The sequence below is a fragment of the Castor canadensis genome, chromosome 18 (genome assembly GCF_047511655.1).
Source record: "Castor canadensis chromosome 18, mCasCan1.hap1v2, whole genome shotgun sequence".
Classification (NCBI taxonomy): Eukaryota; Metazoa; Chordata; class Mammalia; order Rodentia; family Castoridae; genus Castor; species Castor canadensis.
The window spans coordinates 3,176,818-3,190,509 of record NC_133403.1 but is presented as its reverse complement, the minus strand read 5'-3'; the positions used below and the strand labels follow the sequence as shown (position 1 = coordinate 3,190,509).

Here is a 13,692-nt window from a genome sequence, read left to right as displayed (position 1 = left end):
TAGGCCCTGAGTTCAAATCCCTGTACTGCCCAAAACACAGACAGCCCTTTACCAAGAATCTTTTCAGTTTTATTTTCTGCCACAGTCTGTCCTCCATTTTTTTTTTTTTTTTTTTTTGCGGTGCTGGGAATCAAACCCAGGGCCCTATGCATGCTAGGCAACTGCTCTACCACTAAGCCACACCCCAGCCTCCAACTTGACTGGGGACGTTTGCTACAAAACAAGGGTATTAGCTTCCCCCGGCTCCCAGCACTGGGCAGCCCGGCCTCTGACCCCTGCCCTGCTGCAGCTGGTGGAACCCCAGGTGTGGAGTCTCTTCATTAGTGAGCTGGGGACACTGAGGCTCTGGGAGAAAAAGTCCCGACCAGAAGTGAGCCTTGTCCCTTCTCCAGGACAGAGGCCTCCAGAGGCCTGGAAGCACTGAGGGGGCTCTCCAGACTCCCACCCTGGGCGCCCAGGCCCTGGGGACAGCCTCTTTCCATCACAGCTGCCTCCACCTGGCAGGGGACCTCTGCTACACCCTGCCGTACCCACCTGCCCACCAGACCTGTCCCAGAGCCAAGCACGGGACCTCACTTAATCCCAGTTATGTAATACGCAATGCAAACAGTTGGCCCTGGAGGAGGTGCTTGAGCCACACCCAGGAGTGGGAGCAAAAGGCTCCAGCTGGGTCTGAGCTGAGAAACTAGGCTGGACCTCTGTCCACAGCGGCCCCCGCTCCTCCAGTTCAGCCAGCACCATGAGCGGCCGAGTTGGAGACCTGAGCCCCAAGCAGGCAGAGACCCTGGCCAAGGTGAGAACCCCTCCCCATGGGGTCCCAGGGAAATGGGGCTGAGGGCTGGGGTGGGAAGGGGTGGCCAGAACTCTGTCCTTGACAGATCCCTGCTAATACCCTTGATATTATCTCCGTGCTGTCGCCTCCCAAAATGTCAACTCCCACGGAGCACAGTGAGAGCAGCTCTGTCCAGGACAGGGGTAGAAAGAAAGGTTCCACTTCTGGCCATAAAGTAGTGATGGTTACCCAAGATCAGGGCTTGATATCTCATCCGGGAACCAGAGCCAGGGAGCGTATCTGGCAGCTCTCCCCCACCTCCTCCTCCTCCCTCCTAGCCCCTTAGGCGGGAGATGAAGGCTTCTGTGTGCTGCCCTCTGACTCTGTCCCTTCCTCCCTGGTACCCTGAAGAGATCACCAATCTATAAGAGCCAGGTTAGACAGCCAGACAACTGGTGGAGAGGAGAACCCACCATCACTTACCATGTTTCTTTAAAAGATGTGATTTAAAAAAAAAATGGCAGAAGTCTTGGTGGGAGAACACCAACATGGATGTAACTAAGAATACATTCACATGCCAATCCACTTCCCCATCCAACCGTCTCTCTCTTCTTCCATTCACCCATCCATCTTCCCATCCACCTACCCATCTACCCATCCCTCCTCTCCATCCTCTCACCCATCTCTCTGTCCTTCTGTTTCCCAGTCCATCACTCCTTTCATCCATTGACCTACCTATATTTTCATCCATCTATCCATCTACCATCTATCCATCCATCCATTCTTCATCCATCCATCCATCCATCCATCCACCCATCCACCCATCCACCCACCCACCCATCCACCCACCCACCCACCCACCCACCCACCCACCCACCCATCCACCCATCCACCCACCCATCCATCCACCCATCTACCCACCCACCCATCCACCCATCCACCCACCCACCCATCCATCCACCCATCCATCCATCCATCCACCCATCCACCCATCCACCCATCCACCCATCCACCCACCCATCCATCCATCCACCCATCCACCCACCCATTCACCCATCCACCCACCCTCCCACCCATCCACCCACCCACCCATCCACCCATCCACCCACCCATCCATCCACCCATCTACCCACCCACCCATCCAACCATCCACCCACCCACCCATCCACCCATCCACCCACCCACCCATCCATCCACCCATCCATCCATCCACCCACCCATCCATCCATCCACCCATCCACCCACCCATCCACCCATCCATCCACCCACCCACCCATCCACCCACCCACCCACCCATCCACCCACCCACCCACCCACCCATCCACCCACCCATCCACCCACCCACCCATATACCCATTGATTTCTCCTTCCTTTTCTTTCTATCCATCCACCCTCTCATCCACCCATCCATCTCTCCATGTGCTACCCATCCTCTCTTCACTTACCCATCCAACAACCCATCTCTTCTCCCCATCCATCTTTCTGTCCCTCCATCACTGTGGCCCACAGCATGTGGAAGGGAAGGAGGGGAGCAGAAACAACCTCTGAGACAGGAAGCCAGGACTCAAAGTGACAGAACCATTTTAACCAGCATCTCTCTCCCCAGTTCCGAGAAAACGTCCAAGACGTGTTGCCTGCCCTACCCAACCCTGACGATTACTTCCTTCTCCGTTGGCTCCGAGGTGAGGGCAGAAGTGGGGGTGCAGGGGTCAGGACAGGGAGTAGCAAAAGATCTGAGTCTCACCAGCCCCAGAAGGACCTGTGGCTGTCAGGATCTGACCACACCATCTTGCTTCATATGCCCAGTTCTTGGGGGGAGGGTGGGCAGGGAAGCGAGGTCTTACTGAGACCCCAGGGCTCTGCACAGCCCCCAGAAGCAGGCCAAGGCAGCTGAAAGACAGCCCCTGTCCCACTCCCACCTTTTCCCCATCTTCCCACAGCCCGGAATTTTGACCTGCAGAAGTCAGAGGCAATGCTGCGTAAGGTGAGAGCCACCCACCCTGAACACTTGGGGACAAGCTTCCTGGTGGGCAGTCCATGCCTCATCCCCTTCCTGGGGTGCTGGGAGCCCGGTGAGAGCTTGCGATTCCTTTCCTTTTCAGTACATGGAGTTCCGTCAGACCATGGATATTGACCACATTCTCGACTGGCAGCCCCCAGAGGTGAGTCCACACCCCCAAATATACCACCTCAGTAGCCTTTGGTCTCCTGGACCATGAGTTAGAGGCAGCAAGGCTGAACCTCTCCTGTAATAATAATGAGTGTTTCCTGGGACCTTAAAAGGTCAGGGCCAAGGTTAAGGGTTTCTAAGCTTGAAGCTGGGTGTGGTAGCACATACTTGTAATCCGTTGTGCTGCAGAAGGCAGAAAAACGGAGATCAAGGTTTGAGCTCAACCCTAGCAAAAGTTAGAGGTCCTATTTCCACATCAAGCCTTCCTGGTGGTGCATGCTTGTGGTCTTAGCCACACAGGAGGCAGAGATAGGAAAATCACGGTCCAAGGTCAGCTTCAGGCTGAAACAGAAGACCCTGTCCAAAAAATAAATTAAATAAATTAAAGCAAAAAGGACTAGAAGCACGGCTCAAGTGGCAGAGTGCCTGCTTAGCAAGCACAGACTCCTAAGTTCAAACCCTAGTAACACCACCAAAAAAAAGAAAAGAATTTCTAAGCATGAACTCGTTGAAATCATCAGAGCACTATGAGCTGGGTGGTACTGTCTCCATTTTACAGAGGAGGAAACTGAGGCCCAGAAAGGTTCAGCAACTTCCCCAAAGTCCCAGAGCCCCACGGTGGGGCTGGGATTTGAGCTCCATGCCGTCTGGGTGGGAAATCAATGGCCCACTGGAAACCGGGGCCACTGAGATCATAGTAGGGTGATGGTCACAGCTTCACTTATAGGACACAAGCATTACTTAGGGACTTTCCCCACCAGCTCCAAGAAAGAGGGGCTCCCCTAACAAGAGTAGATGGAAGGGCTCAGAGAGGTGCTTGGGCGGTCAAGGACACACAGCAAGGAAGCCACAGTGTTTTATCTGGACTTGACCTGGTGACGTTCGGAGTCCACATTTTCCATCACTAAACCCAGCACGGCTTCATGGGAAGGGGACACGGGAGACGCTGGGCGCAGGCCTGAGACCTGGCTTTGTTATTTACCCGCTGTGACCAAGGCTGTCCTCTGCAGGACCCTCAGTCTTCTCACCTGGGACCCTAATGTCCCCTTCTAGGGGCAGACCCTCCCTTTGTACCACAGTGGGTGTAGGCATGGGCACCATAGGTTCACCAGATCTGGAAGTCTCTGGGGACACTTGTCATGCCGACTTCTCTGTACCGTTCTCTGCCCAGGTGATCCAGAAGTACATGCCTGGGGGCCTGTGTGGCTATGACCGTGACGGCTGCCCCGTGTGGTATGACATCATCGGGCCACTGGACCCCAAGGGGCTGCTCTTCTCGGTCACCAAGCAGGACCTGCTTAAGACCAAAATGAGGGACTGTGAGCGCATCCTGCATGAGTGTGACCTGCAGACGGAGCGGGTGAGGCCCAGACCTGGCAGGGCGGGAAGCCGGGGGCAGGGGAGATGGCAGAGGAATCCACAGTCACAGGGCTCTTGTAACTCGCCAGCCGTGTGACCTTGGAAAGTCACCTCACCTCTCTGTGCCTCAGTTTCCCCACCTACAAAGCAAGAATAATCATAAATCACGGTTGCAAAGAGTAAAACAGATGCACGTACAGGTGGTCCTCACTCACCGTGGGCTTGACGTCCTGATAAGCACATTGAAAATGCCATAGATGGAAATGAATTTAATACACCTAACCTGAACGTCACAGCCTGCCCTGCACGTGCTCACAACGCTCAGCGTTAGCAGTCACTTGCAAGCGTGTGTGAGAGAGTGTCGTTCTGAATTTCTCCAGTCCAGGAAAATTCAAAATTCAAACGTCCAAAGTACGGTTTCTCCACCATAGTGAAGTTGAAAAAGCATTTAGTCAGGTTATCTTAAGTCAGGGATCGTCTGTATGTGGCGAAGACCTAACGTATTTCTCAATAATGGGAATCACTGTTATTCCCTTGAGTCTTTGTCCTTGCTGTCCCTTCTGCCTGGATAACCTAGAAACCGTCCCCACCACCACCACTGCCAAACACTCACTCCCCACAATCCCCTGGTGTTCTTGTTTCTAGCCTGTACATCTCAGACTCAGATGTCACCTTCTCTGAAGCCCTCACCTGGGTGGCATACCCCTCTTTTCTGTTCCTGTAGCCCCTGTGTTGTTCTACAGTAGCACTTATCACGAGACTGGGGGGGGTCCCAACCAGACAACGAACTCTTTAATGACAATAACTGTGGGTTATTGAGCAATTATTCATTTTAATCTCACTGTCTAACACAAAATAAGTGCTTGATAGCATCAGTTGGACACATAGCAGGATGAATGGATGTGTCTGTGGCAATAGGAATGGAGGAATGGGTAAATGGATCGATGGGCAAATTGATGGGTGGATGGATGGGTGGGTGGATAGATGGGTGGATGGGTGGGTGGATGGGTGGGTGGATGGATGGATGGGTGGATGGGTGAATGGATGGGTGGATGGATGGGTGGATGGGTGGGTGGGTGGATGGGTGGGTGGATGGGTGAATGGATGGGTGGATGGATGGGTGGATGGGTGGGTGGGTGGTTGGATGTGTGGGTGGATGGGTGGGTGGATGGATGGATGGATGGGTGGATGGGTGGGTGGGTGGGTGGGTGGATGGATGGGTGGATGGGTGGATGGATGGGTGGATGGGTGGATGGATGGATGGGTGGGTGGGTGGATGGATGGGTGGATGGATGGGTGGATGGGTGGGTGGATGGATGGATGGATGGATGGATGGATGGGTGAGTGGATGGATGGATGGATGGGTGGATGGGTGGATGGGTGGGTGGGTGGGTGGATGGGTGGATGGATGGGTGGATGGGTGGATGGGTGGGTGGATGGGTGGGTGGATGGATGGGTGGGTGGATGGGTGGATGGATGGATGGGTGGATGGGTGGATGGATGGATGGGTGGATGGGTGGATGGATGGATGGGTGAGTGGATGGGTGGATGAGTGGATGGGTGGGTGGATGGGTGGATGGGTGGACGGGTGGACGGGTGGATGGGTGGGTGGTGGATGATGAATGAATGGTTGGATGATGGATGGGTGGATGGGTGAGGAAATGTATTCACTCTTGTCCACTTGCTACTCTGAGGGTGGAGTGGCGTGCTGGAGGAGCCCTGAGAGGTCATTCACTTGGGTGGCCATCTCCCAAGCACGCACCCTGAACCCTGGAACTTCTCGTTGCTACCCTCACAGCTGGGGAAGAAGATTGAAACCATCGTGATGATATTTGACTGTGAGGGCCTAGGGCTGAAGCACTTCTGGAAACCTCTGGTGGAAGTGTACCAGGAGGTGAGGAGAAAACTTGTGGGCACACATACACACACATGCACAGGCACAGGTGCACACACACACATGCACACGCACAGGTGCACACACACACTTGCTTGCACAACCAGCTTGGCCTGGTGTGACCTTGCTCTTCACTGACAGCCAAAATTAGTAAATGATCACTGCTTTCCAGACCCCCTCACCTATCTCAAGACCCCATAAACAGACATCAAGACAACACTCTACCGAGACCACAATGGCCAGCTTCACGACCCTGTCACCCCAAGCTCTGAGACTCAGACGAGCCAGTTCACCACCCCATCCTTCAGTTTCCTCAGCTCAGACATGGGAACGGGGATGCCCGGATGCATCAGTGAGTGGATACACAGTGCCTGACAAACAGCGACCATGTAATAAGCACTAGTCGTCGTCATTGTCATTCTACACAGTAATTCGATCATTGCTGTAGCACTTACCCTAAAACGATTACATGATTACTTTAGGGTGTACTTTAACAGTGTGGGGTGAGGCGGTCCCCTTTAGAGGCCAAAGGAGGATGCGTCACAGCTCTCTGAAACCCAGAGCGATTGCAAAAGAGATGGGGGCTCTCATGGGGTCTTTCTTCTTTCCACAGTTCTTTGGCCTCCTTGAAGAAAATTACCCAGAGACCCTGAAATTCATGCTTATTGTGAAAGGTGTGTGGGAAGTGACTTCGCTTTCCTGGGCCCCACATTTCCTCATCTGTATCCTCAGGTGACAATAGTGCCTTCATCCCTGGCTTTTTGTGGGCAGGTTGGTGACTGGGCTGCATGAGTAAGTGCTCAGTAAAATGGCAGCTCCTATAGCAAGAGGATGTAGGTGCAAGCCTGGCATCTTCCAAATTCCCCTTCCCTTCTTCCACCCACCATGATCTCTCCCTCCCCAGGCCATCTCCCACACTGGCAGCCCAATCTTCCCTTCCAGTTTGCTTCTTGCTGGAAGCTTTCATTGTTTTATTGTGTTCATTGGATTCCCTTCTCGAAGGCAGGGATTCATTCTTCACTTCTGTTGTGTACCTTACAGCCTGGCACCATGTGGAAACTCACTAAGTATTAGGGTGGCTGTTGTTTGGGGTGGTGGGCAGAAGGAAGGATGGATATATGTTTGATGGTTGCTTGGCCAGTTGGTTGCTAGGTTGGTTGACCAGTTGTCTGGCCAGTTGGTTGGTTGTCTACTTAACTGATTAGTGTTTGGTAGAAAGTTGGCTGGCCAGTTGGCTGACTGGTTGTTAGTGTGGTTGACTGTTTGAGTGGCTGGTTGACATTTGAGTCCACTGATTATTTGGATGGCTGCTTGACAGGTTGGTTTGTTGGCTAGTTGGTTTGTTGTGTGACTGAATCTTGGATGGCTGGCTGGCTCGTCGTTGGAATATTTGGCTGGCAGGTGAGAGCAGTTGGTTTGTTGGTTAGCTGATTGCAACTGGCTGTTGGTTTTCTGTTTGGCTGATTTGTTCAAAGGTTGTTTGGCTGTTCAGTAGTTGGATGACTAGGTAAATTGGTAGACTATTTGTTGGCAGTTTGGCTGATTTGTTGGATACTTGGTTGGCTGTTTGATAGGTTGGCTGGCTTCTTGACTGACCAAATGGTTGTGTGATTGGGAGACTAGATGTTTAGCTCACTTGTTTGGGCGGGTGGTTGAGAGATGATTGGTTAGTTGCCCATTTGTTGGCTGGTTGACTGGTTGGTTGAATGGTTCATTGGGTACAAGACATTGGAACCAACCAGGATTCACCATGACTCTTCTTTATCACTGGCTGTGGCCACTTTGGAAAGAATGACCCAATGAATTCTGTTCTCCCCGTTATCCTTACTTGTATCTCTCCAGCCACCAAACTTTTCCCCGTGGGCTACAACCTAATGAAACCCTTCCTGAGTGAGGACACCCGCCGGAAAATTATAGTGTTGGGAAGTAAGTAGTTCCAGTGAGTTCTCTGAGCTTTGCCATGAGGTTTCTCCATCAGAACTCAGGACATCACTTAGAGTCACAGGTTTCTGCTTCCCAAAAGTGAGGTGGGTCTTACCCTGTGGTCTATCCAGTCAACCTAAGCCTTATTCCCTACCATAGCCTCTTGGTGACTAAGGCCTCTATTTGGCTGGGGCATTGGCTCACATCTGTAATCCCAGCCATTCAGGAGGTGGAATCAGGAGTATTGCAGTTCAAAGCCAGCCCAGGCTAAAAGTTAGAGAGACCCCATCTCAACCAACAAACCAATTATGCTTGCAATCCCAGTGATCTGTGAGGCATACATAGGAGGATGGTGGTCCTCTTGGCCCCAGACAAAAACACAAGATCCTATCTGAAAAATAACTAAAGCGAAAAAGAACTGGGGATGTGACTATACCCCTTGAGCCACGCCTCCAGTCCCTTTTGCTCAGGTTATTTTGGAGATGAGGTGTCATGAACTATTCACCCGGGCTGGCCTCAAACTGTGAGCCTCCTGATCTCAGCCTCCAGTAGCTAGGGTGACAAAGTGTCCTAAGGGTACTCTTTAAAGTGTCAGCATATGGCTTGGGGTGGAGCTCAGTGGTAGAGGGTCCATCTCTAGCCCTGTGTATAGATTTCATAAATAATAAACACGTAAATCATTTACGTATTTGGAAAATCAGGTTCTGGGCATGTTCCATAATTGATAGCTAATCCTCCCTCTCCCTGATCCCCCAGACAACTGGAAAGAAGGTTTGCTGAAACTCATCAGTCCTGAGGAGCTGCCTGCTCATTTTGGGGGGACTCTGACTGACCCGGATGGGAATCCCAAATGTTTAACCAAGGTACAAAGAGCCCTGGGACAGGGGAGAATTGGAGTGTAGAGCTGGTACCTTTCCTTATTCATTCCACAAGCATCTGCTGATAGACCCTGGGGGGTAGAGACAGGGGTTGAACCTACGCTGATGGAGCTCTGTGCAGCTGAGGGAGCCAATAAGAAATGGTTTTGGCCCAGAGGGAGGAACTGGAGGAGGAAGCACCCAGAGGAAGCCCTGGAGGGTCAGGGAAGGGGAGTGGGGACAGGAATCTTCCTGGAAATGGTGAAAGTGTCTCGGACAGGACAGACAGCAAGCCAAGTGGCCAGGAGAAGGGAACAAGGCCTTCCCATCCTATGTCTGCAGATCAACTATGGCGGGGAGATCCCCAAGGCCATGTACGTGCGGGACCAGGTGAAAACTCAGTACGAGCACTCAGTGCAGATCAGCCGCGGGTCCTCGCACCAGGTGGAATATGAAATCCTGTTTCCAGGCTGTGTCCTCAGGTAGGGACAGGGGACAGGCCACCCTTCTCCACCTAGCTGGGCGCTAGCCCTTTTGGAGACCCATCAGGCTAAGCAGCAACCTGTCCCCTCCCAGGTGGCAGTTTATATCCGATGGTGGGGACATCGGCTTTGGGATCTTCCTAAAGACCAAGATGGGGGAGCGACAGAAGGCTGGGGACATGACAGAGGTGCTGGCCAGCCAGCGCTACAACGCCCATATGGTGCCCGAGGACGGGACCCTCACCTGCTCGGACGCTGGCGTCTGTAAGTCTGCCCCAGCCGGACACCAGCCCCGAAATCAGGAGCCACCTGCCCCGTGGTTAAGAGGGGCAGTCACACACGGACAGACAGACACACACATGGTCACATGGTCTAGGTTACAGCCATTCGTGAGCACCTGCTGTATGCAGAGTCAGAGACGGGGCCAAGACACTGAGGACACAGGACAGGGACAAAGAGACACAGACTCTGAAGACACAGGACACAGGCCAGGGATAAAAAGGCAGATGCAGCTTTCCCCAAGAGGAAACTGAGGCCCAGTGCAGAGCCACAAAGCTGGTTGCGATGCCAGGGTCCCAGCTCAGCCTCACCTGTGAGCCAGGGGGTGCCACTCGTGCCTTTTGGGGTGATCGTGAGGCCGTCCCCTGTCCTCACTGTGTCCAGGGGGGACTGGGAAGTCTCCAATATTCTCAGCTGTCCCCCTCCTTTGTGTGTCCATCACGCCAGCGCCCAGGTGTGGACGCAGTGGAGTGTAATGGCCCTTGTCCTCAGGGTCACTTGATGGAACTGGGCCCAGGCCAGGTGGGGGACAGGGTCGGTTCACAGGCTCTGCCCATGGCAGAGGGAAAGGGCGGGCGTGGAGGGAACTCGGGTAAACAATGTCAGTGGAGACATGAGCCTGACCTCCCCCATGGTCAAGGCAGGGACGCAGAGAGTGTCAAGCCAGGTCCAGTTCCCACCTTCCCATCTGTCCTCAGATGTCCTCCGCTTTGACAACACCTACAGCTTTGTCCACGCCAAGAAGGTCAGCTTCACGGTGGAGGTGCTGCTTCCAGACGAAGGCATGCAAAAATACGACGAGGAGCTGACCCCTATCTAAGTGCCCTCCCCACTACTCAGAGACCCCTGACCCTCTGCTTTCTGTCTTCCCGCCATCCCTAAAACTGATCACTAGTCCTGCTTGACTCTGTCACACTAGTGAGTAGAGAAAGAAGTTGCCCTGGGGACGATTCATCTGCTGTGGTCAGATCAGGAAAGGTATGAAAGGCACAGCCTTGGAGGACACCAAGGTAGCAGAAGAGAAAGCAGCAAGAGTAAATGCGAGAGGTGTCGCCTATCCTGAGGGGTTTGTGTGTCCTTGAATTCCTTCCCTATGAGCTGGGAACAACTTGGGCTGCAGACTTATCGAAATCCTTTTTAGTTCGACTCCTGTATAGTAGACGCTTAGTGTTTGCTTATGGAATTGACAGGACCAGAGTGACAAGGAGGAGCCAGCCAGGGGCACATTTCAGCACCTTGGACAGGGAGGGGGTGGCGGGATGAGCTCTTTCCTGAAGATCCTGGCGATTCTGGTGATGGCTTCCTCTGGGGGGACCTTGACCCTGACCCCCCAACACTCCCACGCTTGCTTCCCTCTTCTGGAGCCCACATCTCACATTTTTAGCAGTTCAAGGAATTTTCTTCCGAGCAAATGAAGTCACTTGCTACTTTAGCTGGTGCCAAGCATAATAAAAAAAGAAATGGCACCTGTCGTGTGGTGTCGTTTGGTGACAGAGTTGGGCCAAGTGCTTCCCTCCCCAACACCACAAGCCACCTTGTGCCTGAGGGAACTGAGGCTCAGAGAGGCGAAGCCACTCTCGGTGCCACCTGGCTCTGTTAAGTGACAGATCGAGCCAGGACTCAGGTTGGTTATGGCTTTTATTCATTTGTTTTTCTTTTGGGGCGGCACTGGGGTTTGAACTCAGGACCTCATGCTTGCTAGACAGGCGCTCTACCACCTGAGCCACTCCACCAGCCCATTTTACTCTGGTTATTTTGGAAATGGGGTCTTGAGAACTAATTGCCTGGGCTGGCCTCGAACCACGATCCTCCTCATCTCAGCCTCCCATGTAGCTAAGATTAGAGGCATGAGCCTCCACACCGGTCCAGAAATAGGACTGGAGCTCGTTGTGCACCCAACTTCGTTGCCCCCAGTTTACTGCAGTGACTTGCCAGAACAGGACAAGACTGCCGCCTTCCTGAGCTGAGAGGTGTGGGGGTGTCTCAGAAGGTAAGGAGGAAGGAAGGAGGGTGTCAGATTTCAAAGGAGAAGAGGGTGCTGGCGAATAATGTCAAAATACACTGCGTCTGTGCAGAGAAAAAGTTAATATCCTATCTAGCAACCCTACAAATGGGAGATGAGGAGCCGGGTGTGGTGACACACGAATGTAATCCCGGCTTCTTGGGAGGCTGAGATTAGGAGGATCGAGTCTTGAGGCCAGCCTGGGCAAATAGTTCCTGAGACCCCCATCTCCAAAATCACCAGAGCAAAATGGACTGGAGGACCGGCTCAAGAGGTAGAGCTCCTGCTTTGCAAGTGTGAAGTCCTGAGTTCGAATCCCAGTCCCACCAAAGATAAAGAGGGATGAGAGACAGAGGACGCGGGTGGGGACCCCACCATTTGGGCCAAGCTTGTCATGGGATTTAGGGAAGCTGTGACCATTGCTGTTGGGACCGTTGCCCGTCAGAGCTCCCCTGTCACAACCAAGCAGGAGACTTGAGGCAGTGACATAGCCAAAGTCCCCACCAGCACCCACAGATGGCCAGCCATGGACGGCCAGCTCCGCCCTGGAGCGTAGACCTGGCCACTCAGTCCCCGTCAGGGACCCAGGCTCAGCGACAATGCTGAACCTCCCGGAGGTGGCACCGGTGCGGGGAGGGACCCACTCTGTGGCTTCAATCTGTGGACCCCGTGTTCCCGTGTGGGGTCCAGGCCGGATGACCCCAGTCTCCCTCTGCGGAAAGTCCCCGCGAGTTAAGGCACAGCAAGACCGCTAGAGAGCTAGGGAGCCACAAAGGGTCCCCGTCGTCTTCCAAAGGAGCCACCCCCTCCTCTGAGCCTCCCTCGGGTGCAGACTGGGGTTCCCAGGAGAGGTCTCCACTGCCCATCACTTGACTGTCCAGGGTGTCGGGGGTGGGAGATGCCTGGTTCTGCACCCCAACTTACAGAGAAGCCGGGGGGGCCCTTGAGCGCCTTCCTTGGGGTCAGCAGGTGCAGGGTGACACCGGTGAAGGCCAGCAAGCCATCTGGGATCTTGCAGGAGGCAGGGAGGGAGGAGGCCGGGGACACCTCGGAGGCTCAGGGGACGTTGTGTGGGACGAGCCCAGAGCTGAGAAGGGAGAGAAAAGCCAGGCACAGTGGGGACGCAGGGGTGTGGCTGGGATGGCACCAAGAACACACGTTCCTGGACCTGAATAGCAGCGGGCAGAGGTGGGGGACGGTCCTTTTAGGGCTGAGGCTGCTCCCTACCCTACCTGCAAGCCACCCCACTGGCAGCTTTGCTTCCACCATATGTGTAGTACTGGGATTTGAACTCAGGGCTTCACGCTTGCTAGGCAGGCGCTCTACCACTTGAGTCACCAGTGATAGGATCTCACGAACTACTTGCCCGAGGCTGGCTTTGAACTACCATCTTTTTGATCTCTGCCTCCTGAGTAGCTGGGATTACAGGCGTGAGCCACTGGTGCCTGGCTAAGCTGCAGACCTTTTTTTTTTTTTTGGTGGAACTGGGATTTGAACTCAGGACTCAGACTCACTAAGCAGGCGCTTGAATCACACCTCCAGTCCTTTTCGCTCTAGGTTTTTTTGTTTTACATAACATCTTTCACTTTTTGCCCGTGGCCATCCTTGGACCACGATCTTCCTAATCCTTTCCTCCCAGGTAGCTGGGATTACAGGTGTGCGTTACCACACCCAGCCTGGACACGACTATTAACTGGCTAAATTCAACTACGCGGATTGTCACACGATCGTCCATGTGGACAAGGCATACGACCCACAAGCTGTCTGTAGGGTAACGCAGAAGCACGCGTGCGCTGACGTGCAGAGAGCGGAAGTCGCCTGGGAGGACCACACTAGGATCAGTCGGTGGAGGTCTGCGAGGGAAAGTTTTCCTTGCCTTTGTTTACCTTTTTTTGGTGAGGGTGGGCAGGGAACAACTTACTGGAACGTAGCCCATGACTTCCCTCCCCAAAGT

At 53.7% G+C, this 13,692-nt stretch overlaps 1 protein-coding gene across 1 annotated transcript; it reads left to right on the top strand.

The window, feature by feature from the left end:
- Window positions 1–631: 631 nt before the first annotated feature.
- On the top strand, window positions 632–11,202 carry Sec14l3 (SEC14 like lipid binding 3). Its single transcript, XM_020179990.2, has 12 exons — window positions 632–793; window positions 2,379–2,454; window positions 2,713–2,756; window positions 2,875–2,934; window positions 4,114–4,302; window positions 6,100–6,195; window positions 6,809–6,869; window positions 8,038–8,121; window positions 8,875–8,981; window positions 9,318–9,457; window positions 9,552–9,721; window positions 10,435–11,202. Exons 1-12 carry the CDS (start codon window positions 740–742, stop codon window positions 10,554–10,556), a joined length of 1,203 nt encoding a protein of 400 aa, XP_020035579.1. The 5' UTR covers window positions 632–739; the 3' UTR covers window positions 10,557–11,202.
- Window positions 11,203–13,692: the final 2,490 nt, after the last annotated feature.